We start from the raw sequence: 20,995 nt of genomic DNA, 5'->3' as shown, positions 1-20,995 counted from the left end.
CTTCCTTATAATTAAGAGGCTGGAAAAACTTGAATCAAAAGACTTTCTTAACACCTCATTTGCCTGAGTATTTATTGCACTTGTAATGTAATATAAAATAGTGGAAAATAAATTAGTATAAAACATGTATATTAGAATTGAACTGTGTTATGGTTCTTATGTGGGGGTTATGAGCTATTTTATTAAATTTAAGGCAGTGAAAGCTTTTAGAAATGTGTAGCATTCTGAGGTTATATATGAGTTGGGGTTTCATTTTTTTGCTTTAATTTTAATATATAATTTAAGAAAGTACCAACTTATTTTTCTCTTAGCAGTACTGTTAGGATAGGATATATTTCACAGCTAATTCAAAACTCCAGTTTATATTGGGATCTCTAAGGTGCTAAGATTTAGTAATATGATTAAATGATAATAACTATTTTACAAATATGTGTAAAAGTATTGTATTTCTAGCTTTTCAAAATGTGCATTTTAAGTGATTTTGCAGTTATTTGTCAGAATACAGAGATTTGTATAGTTTACATATTTTTAATTTATAATTTCTGTGTGTATGTGTCGAGTAAATGACAGAGTATATTCTGACACATATGTCAGGATATAATTTGGTTGTATAGAATACGCAATTGTATTAGGGAAGTTCTTGGTTCAATAGTTTGTCAGAACTATTGTGGCATCATTGCTTAGAGAAGCAGTTGATCTTAGAAACTTGAATCACTTGAACCTGATTTTCTAGCTTGACTGGAAAACAAGAATTGCACTCACAAGGCAGAGCAGCAGCCTGATTAATTAGTAGTTAATCTTGCCTAAGTTCATGCTGATGCCCCTTCTCCTTTGCATCTTTCTTGCCCGCAGCCAATTACTCCCATCTTTCCTTTGTGCTGATACTAGCTCTGCAGTGACCTGAAATGGTTTTGATCTGGTCGACACCTTTTTTCTTGGGGTGTGCTTTTTTACACCTGTCTCAACTGTGTGGGTGCCAGTGCTGATGCAGTGGAGCGGGATGTGGGATGCGCTGCATGCTTCCTTCGCAGCTGGTCCTCACCTTCCCAGATGGACTGCCCTGTATTATTGTTACTGTGTTTGAGGTGAACCAAAGTGGCCAAGGACTGGGACTTTCATTCGCCATCAATACTTCCTGGCTAGTACCAGATTTGTGCTAGAACAAAAGATGCAAAGCAATTAAAGGAAGTACATGCCTATATTGAACGTTTGCTCTGATTTCCTGATTGTGAGATTTTTATTTTTTAAGAAAAAATGCTCACACAGGTTTGGGAATGTGTCCTAAGGAGAGGCTGGCCTTTCCTAAAGGTGCTGGTAGGATTGGGTGCTGAATTGGTGGAAGAGTGGCTGCACTGCCATGGTGCAAACCACTAGTTTTGTGGTGAATTTATAGCATTCAGCTAGGACTGTGGATACAGAATGTTTGAAAATCTTTTCCTGAACTCTTCTGAAAATGTGTTCCTGTGAAATGACTGATACTCTGCTACAGGCCATTTGTGTTGTTAAACTCTTTTGTCGTAGTCCTTTCTTTGAAAGGGAAGCCTAATCCAGTCTTTCTCTCCTGATTCTGCTTCTCTTGCTTCTAACTCTGCTTATTTCTGTGTGTTTTGTCTCTGAAGCTCTTCTGTTGTCTTGTAATTTTTTAAAAATGTAGTTCTCAAAGCTGTAATTTATTTGTTTACCTTGGAATAATATTTGGAGTGTTTGTAAAATTCTGTAACTTTACAAATGAGAACACTTTCTTCTCAGTGTTGCATACTTAAACAAAGGTGATATTAATTGTTCTTTAGTGGTTAATTTAAAACTAAACAGTGTGTGAGTATTTCAGGTTATTTCTGTAACTGTTTATTAATTCAAGTAATTATTCACTGTATTTCATCTGGTGTTTCTCAGCTCACTGACAGTGTTGCCACTCTGAAATTCTCCACATTCTTAATAAACTTGAATAGTTTTAGTGTCAGGTAGTATATGGAGTGCAAACCCTAGATCATTGTATATATTGACTGAAAACGCTTCTAACAAAAAACTGTCGAGCTTAATGGATTGGAAGTTGAACATTAGACTATTTAATCCTATTTTGATCTCCTCCTTTTACCCAATTTCATTTCTCTGTTCTGTTCCACCACGTTGTTTTTTCATTCACACAATTAGTTTCTTTAAACTTATTAAGATCTTTTCCTAAAATATGAAATAAATTGTGTCAGTCTCCATCCATTTTATTTTCTTGACATTCTGAAAGATAGCCCATATGATGGGCATCATTTTTCCACTCAAAAGCGGTGTTGTCTTGTTTATCTTATGTAAGTTTGTGTTATTTAAAGTGTGTGATTAAAACCAGAATTTTAAGCAGTTTTCTTTGATTGCCATCAAGCCAAGTGACTCGAAAATTTCAAGGTTTTTTTAAACTTTTTTTTCTTTTTTTCTTTTTCCCCCTTGGGGCTGTGAGGTCTAATTCTCCATTTAGAATTCTTCAGTCAAACTGTTATCAGTGAAGGATAGCTGTTTTCTTCCTGTAGCTTTCACCTCACAATTTCTTAGTAACTGTGGATGTATTCTGCCTAGTTCTGGGTCTCTTTAGTACTTAATAGTCAGCTCCAATACCTCCTTTTTGATCTAGAGTGACTGAAAGTATTCTTCTGTTACGTGAAGTAGATTCTGTTGTTGTCTTCTGAGGTGAAACCAATAGAAAGAAAACGTTCTGGTTTTTTGCAAGTGTATTATGCTCAGCTACAGACTTCGTTTTGTGTCTGGTTATTTCTTCCCCAAATTTTCATCTCCTAATCTGTTTGAATTTATTTCCCTTGCTTGGAAGTTTACTACATCTTATTTTTTGAAAGCAGCACTTCAAGATTTATTAATTTTCCCATTTCACTACAGTGTTTCTTTATGTAAAGAAACCTACATTTTCCCTGCTCCACTCAGCCAGTTCCTTGTCTTGTGTGATGATGATCTTCCGTGATGATTTGATTGTAAGAACAGGGTGAAAAGCCAAGGAACAAGCAGATCCCAAGGTCTGGTTGGTATATTTTCCAAATATCGCAGGTCCTTATGAATTAAGCATTTGGTTTATTAACAAAAATATTTCAAAGGAAGATCCAGGAAGAAAAGAGGGGTGGAGGTGAGGGAGTGGATTTGAAGTCTTTGTCTCCCTCCCGTGCCCTGAAGTTCAGTTTCACCTTTAATTTGCTGGGTAGTTCCTGTCCCAAATACAATGGAACTGAAATACTTTGTGGTTGCTATTAAATGGTTCTTGACTTAATTCCTCTACACTGCATGGATGAGAAGAAAAATACTTCCTGGTCGTGTTGGTTTTAGAGCCAACTGTATCAATGAGTGTTAGTGTCAATAAATTACTTCTCTGAACTTTAGTATATGTGATATTTAGCCAGTTTAAAAGAAATAAAAAAAAGTCCTTGAAGTGGACACTATTTAAATTCAGGGGCATGGGATTTTCTGCAATTAATTGGATTGCTATGGTAGGCCAATATATTAAGCGCAGGCAGTTTTGCTGCTAATTACACACAACTTCTCTGGAGTATCGGATATTCAGATCCATTTTATGAATATGGTAGGGAGAATAACAACTGTAAAACAAAGCACTGTGCATGTAAGTGACTGTTAGCGTGTATTTCAGAAGGGATAAATGCTCACCATATGGTACAATTACTGTGTCCAAGTTTTCAAATTAGCTTCTCTCATCCTCCTTATTACTGTCTTTAAAAAGAGAGGAAAAAAACCCAACATGATTTATCTACTCTGCAGCAGAACTCTTGACGCAAAACAGCAGCCCAGTTCTGTCCAGTTTTTTTTTCCTAGCATAATAGAGGCTGTCGGACTTTTTTATACTAATTACTGTGTGAGCCTCAGATGAACCCCCTTCAATTCACAGGGCTTTGTTAAGGGAGGAGCTGTCAATGTGTCTGCCCGTTTGCAGCTGTGCTGTGGCTTTAGCTTGCTTAACATTATGCTGCTTTTTAGACTTGACAGAAGGGATTTTTTTTTCTATTTTTTTTTTTTTTTATTAAGGCAAAGCAGCCTTGTAGCGAAATGGTTTAAGCAGCTGCATTGTGGGGAAGCACAAAGAAGTTATTATTGTGTCTGTTTAGGGGGGTTGGATGGAGGGGGGAGATATTCGGCTGCTGTTGATGCCGATTGTTGACTTGCCATCTGCCAGATAGGGAGAAGAAAAAAATGACAGCTCCAGCAGGGTGTTCAAGAGGTTGTTTGGAGAGACGCATAAACATGTGCAGATGTCGAACTGAATAATGGCAAGAACTTGAGACGGTTTATGATGCTGCTGTTGTGTGTGCATATACAGAATGAATGTATGTGGAGATTTGGTTAGGAGGAGGGTACATATTAATTATCATTGTCCCCCACCGCCTCCTTTACTTCTGTTAATTAGTTCAGGAGTTTAATATCTTCCCTCCCTCCGTTGTTTATTCCTAAAAAGAGCCTTTTCTTGCAGTAGGGAAGAAAACTTTTGATTTCTCCATGTGGTAAGCTTAAAAATAAAAAACAAGCTCAAAGCAACAGCTTAACAAATTTGGTACTTGTGGATGTAGAAAGAGTAATGTAGTTATTTCAATCTCAGACACTTTGGGGACAGGTGCTTTTCAAGTTCTTACATAGCTTTGTCTGTCTGCTGCGAGACTGGTGTGTTACATACCCCTACTTCTGCGTCCTGAGCTTTTTTTATGCAGAAAGTGCCAATTGGTGATTGTCTTGTATTATAGAGTATGCTAGGGGTTAGAATGAGATTAGCAACTAATTTTCTCTTTCGCTTGATCTTATTTTTCAGTTCTTTCTCTGAAGGCAAGGAGCTGGTCAGGCATAACTTATATTTTCCTGTTTGCCAGTTGCACATAAAATAAATTTGAATCGCTCCATAGGAATATAGTTTTCTTTCTTTCTTTCACTAAAATCCTTTCTTATTTCTTGTTCAGTGATTATGGTGAGTTTCCAGGATACTGTGAAAGAAATGAGAGGAAGGATACATGCATAGAGGGAAATTAAGTTAGCCCAGAAAGGCTAAAGGAAAGCATTGTTATACAGGTGATCTCTTACTTTGAAGATAAAAATGGAAACTTTAAAAAATGCATTTTCTTCTCTAATATTACATGACATTCAGGTATCTGTACTGAACTGAAAAATGGAAAATGGAAGAGTGGTTGAGGTGCATTGTGGATGTGGATTGCAGGCATGTCTTCATGTTATCAGTATGTATCAGGGCATTTTGGTCATTTACAGCATGACTTAAATATTATTTGAATAAATCTTACCAGTGCTTCCCACCAAGCCCTTACCAAAAGTCAAGGAGCTCCTTTTTATTGTGTCTTCCATCTTAAATCTAATAAGCATCTGTAGGTCCTTGATAACAATAACTACTGTTTGGAATATTTGATGTGCCCTTCTGTCATCACTGTGCCAGAGTGGGGGATGTCAGTTTTGGATTATGTCAATTTTAACGGAAAAATCAGGTGTGGCTGCCTGCTGCCCAAGTACCAATTTCTGCATCTGAGCCTAGGCAGAGATCACCAGCACTGGAAATGGAGATCTGCTGTTTGCCTGTTAGTTGGGCTGTTGGCTCTTCTTCCAAGAGTTGTGGTGTTTTATGTGTTCCATCACTGCTGGTGGGAAGCTCAGTTACTCTGGGCAGTGCTGCAAGGCTGCGTATCATGAAGCACTTGCTGCAACCAAAGAGATCTGATGTGTGCAGCAGTAATGGGGTGTTCCAGCTCAAGCACTTTGAGGAAAGCTTGGCCTTATCTCATATTGATTCTTTGCAAATGATGCAGGCTAAGTGACAAGGCAAAAAGGTTGACTTCAGTGATGTGCCTTGAGGAAGAAACGTAGGTGAACGGTGTTGGTGCCGGCTCTTTGGCACCTATCGTGGTTTGAAGCTAGGAGCACACCTAGTGACAAGGAGAAAGTTCAGGGAAGCTATTTTAAAATTATTGCAATGTGCCAGTTTTAAAAGTGAGACAGTTTGCTTTGTGAAAACATGCTAGCAACTGTACCAGTTTTAAGAGGGGAAAAGTCACATAATTTTTGACAATGCACGTGTCTGTTAAAGAAACTCAGTTGTATGATAATGCTGTTGTCAAACGTACCATATTCTTTTGCAAACAATGGAAGTTTGAAATCTCATGTGTAAACCTGTATTAGCTGTTTTGCAAAATGCTGTAAGTAGATAATATTAAGAAGGTGTTTAACTTAACTTGGCCACATGTAAAAAGCAATTTTATTTTAATCACCTGACTTAATTAATTTTTACCAAGTACATGAATTTAAATTGTTGCTGCTGTAACTAACTCTCTTATTCACTGAAATTTATAGATTAATATTTGTATACTTGTCCTACTCTTACTACTCTTAAAATATTTTCAAAACCTGAAAAAGATCCTTTGGTCTACTGGCACTTGATAAAAGCAGAAGAAAAGAAAGTAGTATTTTTTCTGTTACACAAAGTACCACTTGATGCTGATAGTGCTATATAAAAAACATATGAATATTTAGAAGTACTGAGAACATTAAGGTTTTAGCTAGAAAAATATGTGAAACAATATTTAAAATGCTTGCGTTTAAACAAATACAGCTTAACACTATTAAAAAATAATAAAAAAAACCCTCCTCACAAAAACCATCTAAATAGTGCAGGATTTTTTGGTTTTTATACTATATTGCCTTGTTCAAGAGAGGTATTTCGAAAATGTGAGGAGCGTTCCTAAATGTTTCCAGAATACACACCTTGGTTTTCCATTCCTGAATAGCAAGCATACTTAGAAAATATTGATCACCTTTGTTGCTCAGAGATGCTGATGCAATACAGGACTGTGTTATTCCAGACAGCATGTGCTAATAGCAACTGCTATTTAATTTATTTATTGTTCTAATTCTTATCCTTCAAGAATGAAGGGGAAGTGAGAGTGATGTTGAAACTGGCAAGTTTTTCTTCCTGCTGGCTCACAACGGGCATGGTAAAGGTCAATTCTCAATTTGTCAGGATGTCAGCTCACTCAGTATTTCTGGTATGATTTTTTGAAAGGACAAAGCTGCATGCATGTGAAAATGAACATTTATTTTCCATGTGTTGCCAAAACACACCAGTAATTTTGGGTGGATGTTGTGGATGCCCAATTTCAAAACTGCATTTATGTGTGAATAATGGTATGTCTGTCTCTCTGTTATTGTAAACTTTCCTCTAGGTTTTTTTGCATGTTTTAGAGAAAAGATTATTAATGCAAAAGGAAATCATTGAATAAATAGCAGGGGCTGAAGTGCTGCTGCATTTGTACAAGATAGGACAATGACTCAGTCTACTCTAGTCGTAATGAAAAAACCATGGTGGCTGGTGATTTGAGCCCTAGAACCCTGGAATATGTTTGTACATTGTATTCACAACCTGGGGGGAAGAAAACCCCACAGTAAGAGCAGGGAGAGTCTTTCCATTGGGGAAGTTGGTCCTTCCCATCACTTCAGCTACAGATGTGCATCTGAAACCGTGGAGAGAGCTGCTCCGTGTCTTCTCCCTGCCTGTGACTGCACCTCTGCTTGGAAGGAATCTGCTTTATACTAGGCGCCCTTCTCTTTGGTCACTACTTAGTGCCGCTTCAGGAACAAAGAGTCTACTGTTTGCCAGCTCTTCAGTGCATCTGGGCTGGCATGGAGGACAGAGGGTTGTCCCTGCCTTCCTCCCCCCTTGCTCAGCTGAGGCACTTCTGGAGCTCATACCCGAGGCTGCTCGCTGCCTTCTGCAGAATATTGACATCTGTGGGGTTTTCACTGGTTTCTGGCCACATACCTGTACATAGCTGGGCATAAATTGAGCAGTCTTCTATCTGAGCTGGATTATTGAGATGTTGTGGACAGTGAAAGGCACTTGAACTTTCTCACCTAAACTTCCCAGTTTGCAAGGGCAAACTGGGAACTTAATGGAAACCTGGCTGTGGGATAAGCCAGTGCCCACATGTATCATGAAATGTTTCCTATTTCTCAGCTGGGACTGGAAAAATTCATTTGTCTAATGCAAGTACAGATGTGCTTAAAATGTCATTCTGCATTACTGGGAACTGTTGGAAAACAGTTAGTATAAATAAATAATCACCGTCTCACAGTGCAAGAGAGAATCAGAAAGTGGTAGTTCCAAATTCTGCTGTTCTTTGAACTGCCAGCAAATACTTATGAGAGGGCATCTAATAAAAATACCGTTTAAAATGCTAAGGCATGTTAGGAAAAAAATCACAGTTTCATTTACATTTTTAATATACAATAAGATTTTGTAAAATACTTTGCGTAATATCTTATTACATACTTACGTTAGATCGAAGGACCTAAATTATGAGGATAGGTATATTTTTACGTATCTTAAACATTTCTTTTTTACAGCAGCTTTGACCTGTGCTGCAAATTTCTTATAATGAAATTAAAAACAAGTAAATATTCTAACAGAAGTGCTTTGCATTTACTTAGTGTCTACTGACTTAATCAAATAGTCTGCTGATGCTTCCAATCGTGTGTTAGGTAACACTGCCCTCAGAGGGCCAAGGTAAGGAAATTCAATCTCAAAACCACTGGCATTATTTCTGATAATTTTATTTGACCTGACATTGATTCCTGTTGTTTCTTTCTTTTTTTTTTTTTTGAGAAAAATTGCATATAATTGTGTGATTGACTTCTGTATAATGTTGCTTAATGCTTTTTGATAAATTCGCGTTTTTTCCCCTCTATTTGTTAAATGTTATTGTAGGCAGTTTGATCTTGCAAAAAAAAGTCTTAAAAAAAAAAGAAAAAAAAAGGGGGGACAATGTCTGTGTATTATTTCTGTTAAATGCATTTGAGTAAATTGATGGAACAGACAAGAGGCAGAACTTTTGGTGTGTTCTCTTTTTGGAAGGTTTTTTTTTTCCTTAAATCTCACTTGTGTCTGTGTGGCAGCTGTTGCTTCTTTTAAGGAAGCAAGTTTTTGAACTCAGGTTTCTGTTGCTTATCAGCACTGTATATTAAAGACATTTCCTTCACACCTCTGAAACCATTTACATATTGAAAAGTGTAGATGCTTTGCAAAAGTGTTTTTTTTTTAAAAATACATTTTAAAATAATAAGACTAATTTTTAATTTGTGATTAACTTTTCAATAATTGCTAAATTTCCATATGCTTAAGGATTACAAATAGTGAGACTAACAATAGCAACTGCTGAATCTGAGGAAAAATACGTGTTTGAAGAGAGAGTTTGAGTTGTGAGGTAAAATAAAAAATTAAAAATTTTGGGTGATACATTTGTCTGACACTGATTTTTTTTTTTTACTACTCATATGATTTCTTAGAAAGCTCTCCTTTCTGAAGCTTCTTAACAGTATGAAAACCAGCAACGTTGCATCACTGGAAGAAGCATATTTTGTGAAATGTCCTGAAGGCAGGTTTCTTGTTACTGGCTGTCAAAGGCAAAAAAAGAAGAATCATTAAGGCTACAGTACAGAGGCAAATAAAGAGGCAGCCACGAGGGTCATGTTCTAAACAAACCTTCATTAAGCACTCTTTGTTAGTGTTGTTAGCCAGTGTATTATTAAATACAACGTTAATTAAAGAGTTGCATGTTACGAGGGTGCTTTATGCATGAAGATCAGATTGAATTTTCATGTGCTTCATGAATAAACTGCTGTCTTACTTAATCTTTTGGGTGTATTCTCTCAGTAGTTATTAAAAAAGCAGACCCCAACAGCATAAAATTTGTATTTTGTGTTTATGTATTTATTGACCGTATGTACCAGCGAGGTGCATATTCTAGCCGCTTTCCTCAAGTAGCTTAAAAAACTTTGCCTAGAATTAAAATGATGTAGGGATTACTTGGCTTTATTTGCTGCAGTAGTTGCAATTAGAGACCTCTTCTTACTGTCTAATAAACAGATCCTAAAAGAATGTGGTTTTCAACTTAGAAGGGTGTAAATTTAGGCAAAATAGTAATTCAACTTACATTAACACAGCAGGAAGCAAGGCACAAACTGATTATTGCTCTATGGCAGATCCACTGCTTTTTTAAAATACTGCAGCTCCATTTTATTAAATTGTCAGGATATCTTGTGGTTTGGTTAGCCTGCCTGGACTTCTCTCTCACAGAATTACTTTTCACTTGCTTTAAGAAATTTCACATGAGAATTTCCTCTAGTTTGCTTGTGTTGAGGTATTTAATAAACATACATTTCAAATATCTTTAAAATTATTTAATATTGGTAATACTGGGAAATACACCTTTTTTTTTAAATGCAGGGCTGCTAAGTTAGAAGACGTGTGGAAGTGTTTTTTTTTTTTTTCAAATACTCTGCTTTGCTTTAGCACTTTGCATGGAGAATTTCTTTCAAGGCAAATCAATAAGCACATGTATTAAGAAGTATGGACTAAAAAGTTTCTATCTTTAGGCAGATTATATAAAAGGAATGCAGTTAAAAGAGAGCACCTAGAGTGCATCTTGAGAGCCCTTAGCCCACTTGAGCAGCTAAGTGTACTGTTCACTTATACCACCATTTAGTCTTCAGAAGTGTTCACCCATTTGTTAATGAAATCACAAAATAAATATAGGGCAGATGATCAATATTCACATATAGGCCTTGGAGAGAATTGGAATATTGGTATTTTCAAGACAAAACCAAGGTTTGTGTGTGTGTGTTTATAGATGTTTTGAAAAAGTAGTCTGACTGTGATTCATGTTGGGAAACCACTTGGGAAAAACATTCCTCAAAGAAATAGGTCTGTGAAAGAAATATATGCATCCTTATGAAGCCATAGTGTTTTACAATTGGTTTTAAATTGTTTTTTCTGTGTCTGGCTATAGTTTGTAGAGCGAAGACAGAGGTACCACTATATTCATAGGTAAACTGCTACTTAACCTGTCCTCTGATTAGGTTTAATCCAGAGTTGCTATCTTCAGAGAAGCTTGAAAGTGCTATTCTGCTCTTCTAATGGTTTGTCTCCAGACATAACATCAGCTGCATAACTCAGGAGGTGATTAAAAATCTGTCCAGTTTTCTGATAAAGAGAATCTGTGTTTGGCTGCTACTGGGTACTCAACCTGAAGTGTTGTCCTAAGCCGTGAAGAGGGAGTAAGCGACCAGGGAAGTGTGTGCTGGGTCTGTAAGGCCACCTGATAGAATGGTCTCCTTTTCCAACAGGTTTCTTTCTGGAGAGTGTATGTAAGCAAACAAAGGCTGCCATTCTTTCCTGACTGACTATTAAGTGTACTTACCCTATCAGCCCTGATCCTTAGAGCAGTCTGCTTATCTCCCTCTCCAGTTTATTCCTTGCAGAAAGGAGGATTCTCTTTGAAACCTGAGCCCTTGGATGCCTGACCTGCTCTAGGCATGTTGATATTGTCTCCATGCTGTCCTTGAATTCTTCAGCAGGTTTAGGTGCCTGCCTTCTAGGTAAGACCAAGATCTGGATAGATTGCAAACCCAGTAACAGGCACCTTCTCTCACCTACTCTTACAATGAGATGAGATATAATTTATTAGAAAAAATGCAGAATATTCTTCTTTTCATCTCTTAAAAAAAAACAGCTAAGATGTTAGTATTTTTAAAACTTATATTGGATGATCTTATACATAAGGTTTTGTTTCAGCTTCAACTAGTGAGTCCATGCAGATTTCAGAAAATTTGTTGCAGGGCATATTTTAAATATTTTTAGAATACGATTCATACCTTTACTTAGGCCAATGATTATTTCATGTTCAAGTATTCAGCAAACTTAATTTATTGCTTTTCAGGTAATGTTGATAGAGTTTTTCATTGTTGTTGTTATTAAGGTTACACATTTATTTTCCCACACTGCACTTGTGTTTCTTCTTCAGCTTACAAGGTATCTTTTACCTGTTTATTTTGGTTTTTTATTGCATTCTTTCATGTTAACTGGGGTTTCCTACTGTGAAATGAGCTCAGACTGGCAGTGTCAGTTGGGATGTTCCCAGCCAAGCTACAACCAGAGGCCCGAGATAAAGCTCTGCATCAATAAAAATGTAACTAGTGACATATCTGCTCTATTCATTTAGTGATCAAATCAGGTCACACTTGGACTTTCCAATTCTTTCTACCTATGTGGAAATGTTTGTGTAGGAAAGTCAAGCAAGTTCCCTGCTATCTAGAAGCAGGACTAACTAGGAAGAGTTTTGCTACATAATAGCCTGAATAACCCAGTGTTAGTCTCCTCTCCTCTCCTCTCCTCTCCTCTCCTCTCCTCTCCTCTCCTCTCCTCTCCTCTCCTCTCCTCTCCTCTCCTCTCCTCTCCTCTCCTCTCCTCTCCTCTCCTCTCCTCTCCTCTCCTCTCCTCTCCTCTCCTCTCCTCTCCTCTCCTCTCCTCTCCTCTCCTCTCCTCTCCTCTCCTCTCCTCTCCTCTCCTCTCCTCTCCTCTCCTCTCCTCTCCTCTCCTCTCCTCTCCTCTCCTCTCCTCTCCTCTCCTCTCCTCTCCTCTCCTCTCCTCTCCTCTCCTCTCCTCTCCTCTCCTCTCCTCTCCTCTCCTCTCCTCTCCTCTCCTCTCCTCTCCTCTCCTCTCCTCTCCTCTCCTCTCCTCTCCTCTCCTCTCCTCTCCTCTCCTCTCCTCTCCTCTCCTCTCCTCTCCTCTCCTCTCCTCTCCTCTCCTCTCCTCTCCTCTCCTCTCCTCTCCTCTCCTCCCCTCCCCTCCCCTCCCCTCCCCTCCCCTCCCCTCCCCTCCCCTCCCCTCCCCTCCCCTCCCCTCCCCTCCCCTCCCCTCCCCTCCCCTCCCCTCCCCTCCCCTCCCCTCCCCTCCCCTCCCCTCCCCTCCCCTCCCCTCCCCTCCCCTCCTTCTTGTATTCCCTACTCGCCTTCTCTGCTTAAATACATGAAAATTGACCATGTTAGTAGCTGCAGTTGGATTTTTTAACCATGGATATTGTCTAAATCTTTAAAAGCTGTGCTCAAGTTCATCAAGGCCATATCGGCAATTCCCATGCTGAACTTCAGTGACAATTAGTTGATTGCTGTGATGGAAAGGTGAAGGTGCAGTTAATGAATTTTTAGATTACCCTTTAATGAAGTAACCTCCACGTTCGATGGATGTAAACTTCTTCCTGACTTTGGAATGGCCTAAAAGCTGTGTAGCTGTAGCTGACAAAGGGCTGAGGTGGTAAAGGGCACTGCCAGGCTGGGGCTTAGCCCAGGAGCAGTGCAACCCCTGGAATGGTTCTTCTGAGCATCTCACAAATGGTGAGAAGTCCTGGGTTCCTTGTTGGAAATTCTGCATTGTTAATATGCTTTTTTTCTGAAAATATTCGTTTGTATATACTGATGAAACAGTGTCGTTAAACAAAATTTTAGTTATAGTCATTATTTAGTCCCCTGAATTTATAGAAATCAAAGATGAGGGAAGTTGGGCAAATCTGAACTAACCTGTACTGAAGTGAGTAATTGCACTCTAAAAATGGAATTGTTGGCTAAATTCTGGTGTAGCATTGTAAAGTATAATAGTATACAGGAAATTTTTTACCCTTAATAGTGAATAAGTGGCATTAATTAAGAGGTGCTGTGTTCTCTATGTTTCTGATCCTGAATTTCTCACAGATTCAGAATGCAGAATCTTTTGCTCAGGCTGGGGTAGGGGAAGGGTGGCATGGTAGGTTTATTGGTGGACTAACCTATTAGAAGGTAATGGGCTTCTGCTTTTTCTTATGTATTCCTTTTGCTTTCAGTTATATTTTTAAAGTATATTTTGTGTAGGTTTTTCCATTACTCCCAATTTCCTTGTATTTGCTTAGTGTATGTTTGGAGAAAATTAATGACTTTTGGTTTGGCTCAACATGGTAAGTGTTGTACCTTGTAGCAGTTTAGATTTCATTTCGTTAGTAAAAGTCAAGCTGTAGAGTTTGGGGTTTTTTGCCTGAAAAAAAAATATTTATGGTGTAAGCATGCGGATATTTGAAAAGTATAACCTGATAAAATTCAGAATTATACAATATTAGTACACCATACTTGAAGCCTCTTAATCCAGAGGCATTGTTGCACAGTCCAGGCTTGCCATTGCAATTCAAGTTTCCCTGCTTTTGGACAGGGTTTGAGTTTTCTCTGTAAATTGATAACATCTGAAAAGATTTTGATATAATTAATGTTTGGTAATGATAATGTGATATGTTTTTTAATATTTAAGTTTGGGGTTTTTTCTACAGTGTTAATGAACTTTCTTTTTTTCTTCTCCTTTAGGAGAATATATAAAAAACTGGCGGCCAAGATACTTCCTGCTAAAGACAGATGGCTCTTTCATAGGCTATAAGGAGAAGCCCCAGGATGTGGATCTGCCATATCCACTCAACAACTTTTCAGTGGCAAGTATGTATTTCCAGTATTTATTATTCTCTCAGCATATTGACAGATTATTTGCTACATATTGCTTCGTGTATAATTCAGAATTTATTGGTAACACTGCAAGTTTAATGCCATGTGCCATACTAATGCACCACTGATCTTACATCCAGCTCTACAAGATGTGTTTGCAGTAACATGGAAGAACCATGTGTTGGTTTTTGAATGTTTTTTGATTCTTATTTTTTGTGTGTGTGTCTGAAGTGTCTCTAAATAACAATGACATTTGACAAATGATTGCTGTAAGAAGAAAAATCCTGGAAAGTTTACCTTTATTTAGATTGCTGACCTCTTCTGTTTTTCATTAGTATTTCTGAATTCACTTGTAAACTCAAATTAATTAGAAAATTATCTAGACTTTCAAATGACACAAAATCATGCTAAGTTATTTTTCTCTTGGATAATCAGGTAATCAGCTCTCCAGCCTGGTTAATGAGTAATTTCAAGCAATCAGACAATTTGCATATATTAACAAAGCTACAAAATGTGTATCCGTTGGATAAAGTGAAGATTGTGTGTTTTCCAAGAATGTTTCTAAAAGACAAATTTGTAGGATTTTTGATCTGTCAGAGTGAGATTGGTATTTCTGAACAGAAATGAACAGAAATCTGAGGAGAAAATTAAGGGGGCAAAAAAAATCTCTGAGTTGCAAATAGCACAGCTAGAACGTTTCAAAGGAACACTAGAGAATTTACCCAATTTCTTTCAAACTTGTATTAAGTGTACTGCAGTATAAAAAGTGACACTGTTTAGTTTTATGGAGCCACCAGAAGAGTATTTGTTATTAGGGAAAGGGTTCCATTCATCTTCACTGCTGAAGATGAAACAAATGCTACTGGGACTGAACTTTCCTCTTTTCCTGATCAAACTGTACTTGAGACTGACTCAGCCTTTGTGTATACAAAGTAATTTGTCTATTTTATTTGCTAAGAAAATAATCTTGTGCTCCAAGCCCATGTCTCATCTCCCAGCTAGAAGAGGAAAACTTTGCATATTCTGATTGCAGTAGAAAATGATACTGGTTGTGCAAACCTTCTAATAGTATTGGAGGCTCATTTTGCCTTGTTGGTATTCAGCATAAAAGCAGTGATGTCTTTAAGTTGTTCATATGAGTAGAGATTGACTAAATCATAGGCCGTTATTCATTCCTTAGTTATTACTCTGCGTATTTTAAACACTCTTTTTTAGCAGGTAGTATTTTTCTAGATACTTTTCCCACTGTTTGCAGCAGAAAGGCAACTTCTTGAAATACAGTGAGCTTTTTTGTCCTCCTTTACCATGTTCTTCATTGCTTATTCTGTCTTTCCTTGCTGCAGCAACTAGAAGGGTGATCCAAATGGTAGTTCTGCTAAGCAAAGAAATACATAATTAGCAATTATTAGAGCATAATTACCAATGTGTTGGTACTGGTTTTGGTTGTGGTTTTTTTGATACCCAGAGGTTCTGTTATGTAATTCTGATATTAGAATGCTGTCCCTGAACTTCGCCTGGAAACTGGAAGATTTCACATTGTTTTCCAAAATGACACCATCACCACCTCCACCACCCCCCAACCAAAAAAAAATCCTTTCTCCAACTAGCAAGTCTCATAGGTCTGAATCTTAAACTGTGTAACCTAAAGGAACAAGCATGCAATATTTATTGAAAAAATACAGTTTTGATGAGCAAGATGACTTTTTCTGTTTTTCTGACAGGAAAAGGCGTAATTTTATCAGAAATGTTGGCTGATCAGTACAAGAACTAGGGAGGTATATCACTCATCAGAAGAATTTCATGAAATTAGGTGGAATGCCTGTGTAAAATTCACAAGATGAAGAACAATCCGGAATGGTATTACACTCTAAATTGCAAGGGACTCTAAGTTTTTTATCAGCTATTTTATCTGTCTGAAGATGAGATCATCAGTAGGGCAAATAAACAAACAAAATTGCTGTATGAATGAATCACATCTCATGGGAAGTACCTGGTAAATGTCAAGAACTGGTCTCATGGCCTCTGATCCAAGAGTTCCTGAGCTGCTGCACTAGGTTTGTGGCCACAAGCAGCGCAACATATTTTTCCTGTAATAGTGAAGTACGTTTTTCATAAATTACTAGCCAGGCAGATGGAGTGTGAGATCACTGTTAATACCATCTTGATTAGGTTGGCAGGGACTTAAAGATATGTCTTTACAGTCCTATCTTCATGTAATCTTTGTAGCTATCTGTAAAGTGAGAGTGTGGTCTCAGTCTACTTTTTTGCTCTGCAAATGATAGACATCTTTGGCTCTTGCTTGCAATTTGTTATTTAAGCAGAAAAGGCCAAGGCTGTGGTATTATTTTTGTAGTACTGTTGGAGTTAAACACGGGGAAGTTTGTACAGTTCTACTTTGTATGATACTTGTTGTGTAGTTTAAAAGTTTCAGAAGCAGCTCTGTCAGGCTAGCTACTTCCGTCATACAGATATTTTTCCACCAGTGTCCTCTACCTTCCACTCCTGTGATGTCAGCTTACTTTGCAAAAGTAAAGCTCTTTCCCAGGTGTAGTATCATTTTCCCCTAGTGTGGCTCTCTGATTCCTTTCAAGATAATTTTAAAGTTCTGCACCTAAGCATTTTCTTTTCCTTGGTCTTTTGTCATCTGGAACTCCATTGGGAGTTCCAAGAAGGCTGAAGGGAGTGAAGTTATTTTACCTACTGCCAAAGTGCTTCCAGTGATAAATATGTCTTTGCTAATAGAGCCTTTCTCATTGGGGTATGTTTTGTCACAGAGTGGAGTGTTCAGAGGCCATTCCTTTTCCTTAGGGTGTTCTTGGGGGAAGCGTGAAGGGAAGGCATTTGGAAGTGTGCGTGCAAACAGGTAGATTCTTTACTTAGAGAGGGAGAGACAGAGGCAGCACACGTGCTTCAGTCCATTGCCAGCCCCTCAAAATGCTGGGGAACAATGTGGGCCTGAAATGGAGATGAGGGGTCTCTCTTCCTTGGAGCACTGAAGCTGAAACACAGTTGAGTGAAGGGTATGACAGAGCGGAGCTGGGTGGAGTTGAGCCCTGGGGAAGGACACAGGCTGGCCTTCGGTGTCCTGGATGGACTTTATACCCGTGTGGCCACTACTCTCCCAACTTTGGGAGCACAGGGAAGGCAGCCGTGGGCACCCTGCACGGCAGCTTGGAGCTGCTGCGAGGTTGCAGGGTGAACAAATCAGCCAGATTTGGTGACACTGAATAGTGTGTAGGAATCACTGGTTCCTCTGCTGTGGAGCCAGCTTATTTTATACCTAACAGAACCACCTTCTTTTAAATAGGAGCTGCAAGAGCTGTGTATTTGAAGTAGGCTGTTAGTCCCTTAATGCTCATGCCCTGACACTGAGACTCACAAAAAGCTCTGCTGTGGTATCTTACCGTGCACTTGAAGATAAATGAAGGCGGTGTAATTACATGGGTGGGAAGTTCATTGTGAAAACACAGAACCGGGTGGTACTGGTTTTCAGGGGTAAATTCAGAGGTGTGAGCTTACTGGAATTGTCTAGTTCAAAATCAGTTCAGCTCTTTTCAGGTAGAGAGGAGCCGTTGCAAGTAAACTGCTGTAGCTTGTACAGATACTCTTGATTGACTGAGTCACGGTAACTGAGTGGGTGTGCATTCCTAGCCCACTTCAACTGCAAAATAAAATATGTTAATTTAAATTGCTTTTGCTTAAGCATTTATGCAGTCAGAACCAGTTTAAAAATAATTTTGGATTCAGTTGGTATGACTTCTCTGTGCAGGCAAAGGCCCGATAAAAATGTCCTGTCTTTTAAAATTTCATTATGCTTCTTTGAGAACAAAACTAGTTCTCTGGGTAACAGGACGTATTTCCTTAGTGCCCTCCCACCCCCTCAAAAAAACCCAACATGGCCTCATAATGCTGTTTTCAACTGGGCCACTGTTGTGTAAGTGGAATAAATGCTGCTTTATGTAAACCACTTTAGTCTTTGATTGTCATCGTTATTTGGGAAAGCAGAGTGGGGAAGAATTCTACTTCAGTTCTGCTTAAGGAAGATTTGTGACTTCACTGATTTAAAAAAATCCCAACTTCTCACATGCACAGTGAGTGTGTAGGTAATCGCACAGCACATTTGGGATGAAGTATCTCTAAGAATTGGCCCTTTGCCTTCATTTTGATCTTTACATGGGGAATAATTGGGAAGAGCTGTATCCCTTCACAGTATCCTTTGAGCTATGGCCAAAAATGATGTCACCTGGAACTTTTTTCCAGTCTTGAAAGATAATGCTTTCTAAGCACTCTGGTGCAGCTACACTTTTTCTTGTCTTTAAAAAGAAAAAAGCAATTTATTATTATATTATTGTTATGAAAAGGTAACCTTTTGTAAACTTTTATTTTTATTTTCTCTGTGGAAGTGATTATCAAGAACCTTGGCTATTCTAAATGGAGAAGCTGTGCTACTTTTTCCTAGTCTTAACTTTTCAGTGGGCCAGGCATAAGATTTTATTATTTTTAGGCTTTAAAAATTGAAAATTGAAAGGTTTTGGGGGAATAATCTTAGGGCTTTAAGAATTCTGAAGACATTCTTTAAAGAAATGGGTAGGAAAATATGTATGTTTGTTTTAAGTGAGATTAATTTATGTATCAAAATTCTTTGGCAATAGACTTGATGTTGTGTGCAACTTCAAAAATAACTTCTCAATGAGATTTAAGTTCATTTTAAAAATTTGTTCCAATACTGGATTACATGAACCCAGAGATAAGATATAACTGTACTTACAATTACAGTGTGGATTTGATTCTGAATTGAATAAGTGATGTTCATTCAATATTGAAAATACTTGTGGAGAGAAGAAGTCAATGTACAGGTCATATACTGCATTTGCAAATACACCTGTGGAAGTTTAAACTCAAATCTATTTTTTATAGGAAATATTTCCATCTGTGCTGGATGGAGAAATTTTGGGAGGGTTTAAAATTGCTTCCTGAATGGTTTCTAGGTGGTATAGTTGGTATCCTTTCCTTTGATTCAGAAGTTTATAGCCAGGCCTGAAAGTTGTTATGCCAGTGTGATATATCCAGCTGCTTAAATAAAACTGGGGTGTTTGCATAAACGACAGAGAAGGATGTATAATTTTGCTGTCTTCCATTAAACAAAGTAAAGCCCAGACAAAACCCATGCAGAAATCTCCTATTTCCAATCTCCCTCTTTGCATGAAGAGGCAAATGACAAACTAATTGTAGTGACAGCAAGACATAGATGCTGCTTTGGTACTTTTTGAAATATTGGAAATAAAAGACTTTGCAGTGTGATGAACTGCACAAAGTTTGATCTTTTACAGATTCAAGGAATAGAATTAAGGGGTTTTTTGTCATATGTGTTGTTGCATTATCAAAGCACATATAGGTGCTTGTCATGAGTCAAGTCCCACAGAAGTGGGATTTTTACCCATAGAAAACAAAAAGTCAGTCCCTGCTCCAAAATACTAAAATTCCAAATATAAAACAAGTGACAGCAGATGGATGCAAACAGATGGGGGGAGTATGAGAAAACAATGAGACAGTATTAGCCTGTAGTACAGGCAGTGGTCTCAGCACATCAACAACTAATCCATTGTCAAGGTTAGATTTTTACTCTCATCTCTCTTCTTTTCTTCTTCCCTCCTTCCCTCCCTCCTGTTTTTTAAGGCATGGTGAAGGAGAGTTTTAAGGAGGATTTTAAAGAGAATTAGTATGACAGAGAAATAAGAACTGCTGTAGAGAACTGATGATGAAATTGTAACAGTAAAAGGATTGGTGGCATTTTGTTACTGAGTAAAAAATTGTAACAAGGGTGAGAGTAGGCTGTGGGGACAGACAGTGTTGAAAAGCTACCTATATTTGATGTGATAGAGCTGGGTAAGAAATGGGAAATGCCAAAAAAGAGAGAGATGTGATCAAGGGAATACTGGTCAAAACCAATCTATTATGAACAGGTTTGGGAATAGCATTTTTAGGATAAACCTGTATTTGTTTGCATCAAAGAAGAGATATTAAATTGTTTACATAAATCTCTGTGTGACCAAACTTAAGTTTAGGGTGATACTCCACATAGATAAGATGTAGTAAGAAAGAACAAAGCCTTTTGGAAAGCCTCAGAGAAGTAGATTTCCCTTAGGGAGTGAGTAAACAAGTGGGACAATCAAAAGGGAACCAAGCTAAGGGTGTGTGTGTGTGGGTACACACATATGTTTGTTCCTAAATGTAAAATTCATGGATTTTCTTGTGTAGATGAGGAAAAATATGTGTATCTGTCTCAGTGTTATGAAAATGGTCTATTCTGCTAGTTGTCTACTATTTGTCTAACAAAAAAGGTCATCTGAGAAGTGTGGATTTGGAGTGCAGAGTAGCATCACAGAACAAGGTATTTGTAAGGAGTGTGTTAATTAAATTTTGATTTGAGAAAGAAAAAAACAGATTGGCAATTAAATGGGCAAAGGTTGGGACAAAAATGGTTATCTTTTAAAGGAAAGACCAAGGGAAAAATAAGAAATCAAGGTTAAATTATTATGCAAATAGATAGATACATAGAGAGATATCGATCTGCGTAAAAAGAACATTCCCTATATGTTAAAAAATGCAAACATTATAAATAATGCAAGCAGTGGCTTAATACTATTTTTTTGATATAATT

The 20,995-nt window shown here is 37.8% G+C and overlaps 1 protein-coding gene across 3 annotated transcripts in view; it reads left to right on the top strand.

Annotated features, from left to right (window-relative positions):
- Nucleotides 1-20,995, top strand: part of AKT3 (AKT serine/threonine kinase 3) — a 145,104-nt gene that overhangs the window by 65,329 nt on the left and 58,780 nt on the right. For all 3 annotated transcript variants that reach the window (XM_066178521.1, XM_066178520.1, XM_066178522.1), the window contains one exon: nt 14,203-14,328. In XM_066178521.1, the coding sequence (XP_066034618.1) occupies nt 14,203-14,328 (126 nt within the window). The remainder of the gene's footprint in view (nt 1-14,202; nt 14,329-20,995) is intronic.

The sequence above is a fragment of the Chamaea fasciata genome, unplaced genomic scaffold (assembly GCF_029207755.1).
Source record: "Chamaea fasciata isolate MVZ Bird 193981 ecotype frontalis unplaced genomic scaffold, bChaFas1.0.hap1 SCAF_3, whole genome shotgun sequence".
Classification (NCBI taxonomy): domain Eukaryota; kingdom Metazoa; phylum Chordata; class Aves; order Passeriformes; family Sylviidae; genus Chamaea; species Chamaea fasciata.
This window is presented reverse-complemented; position numbering and strand designations above follow the sequence as displayed.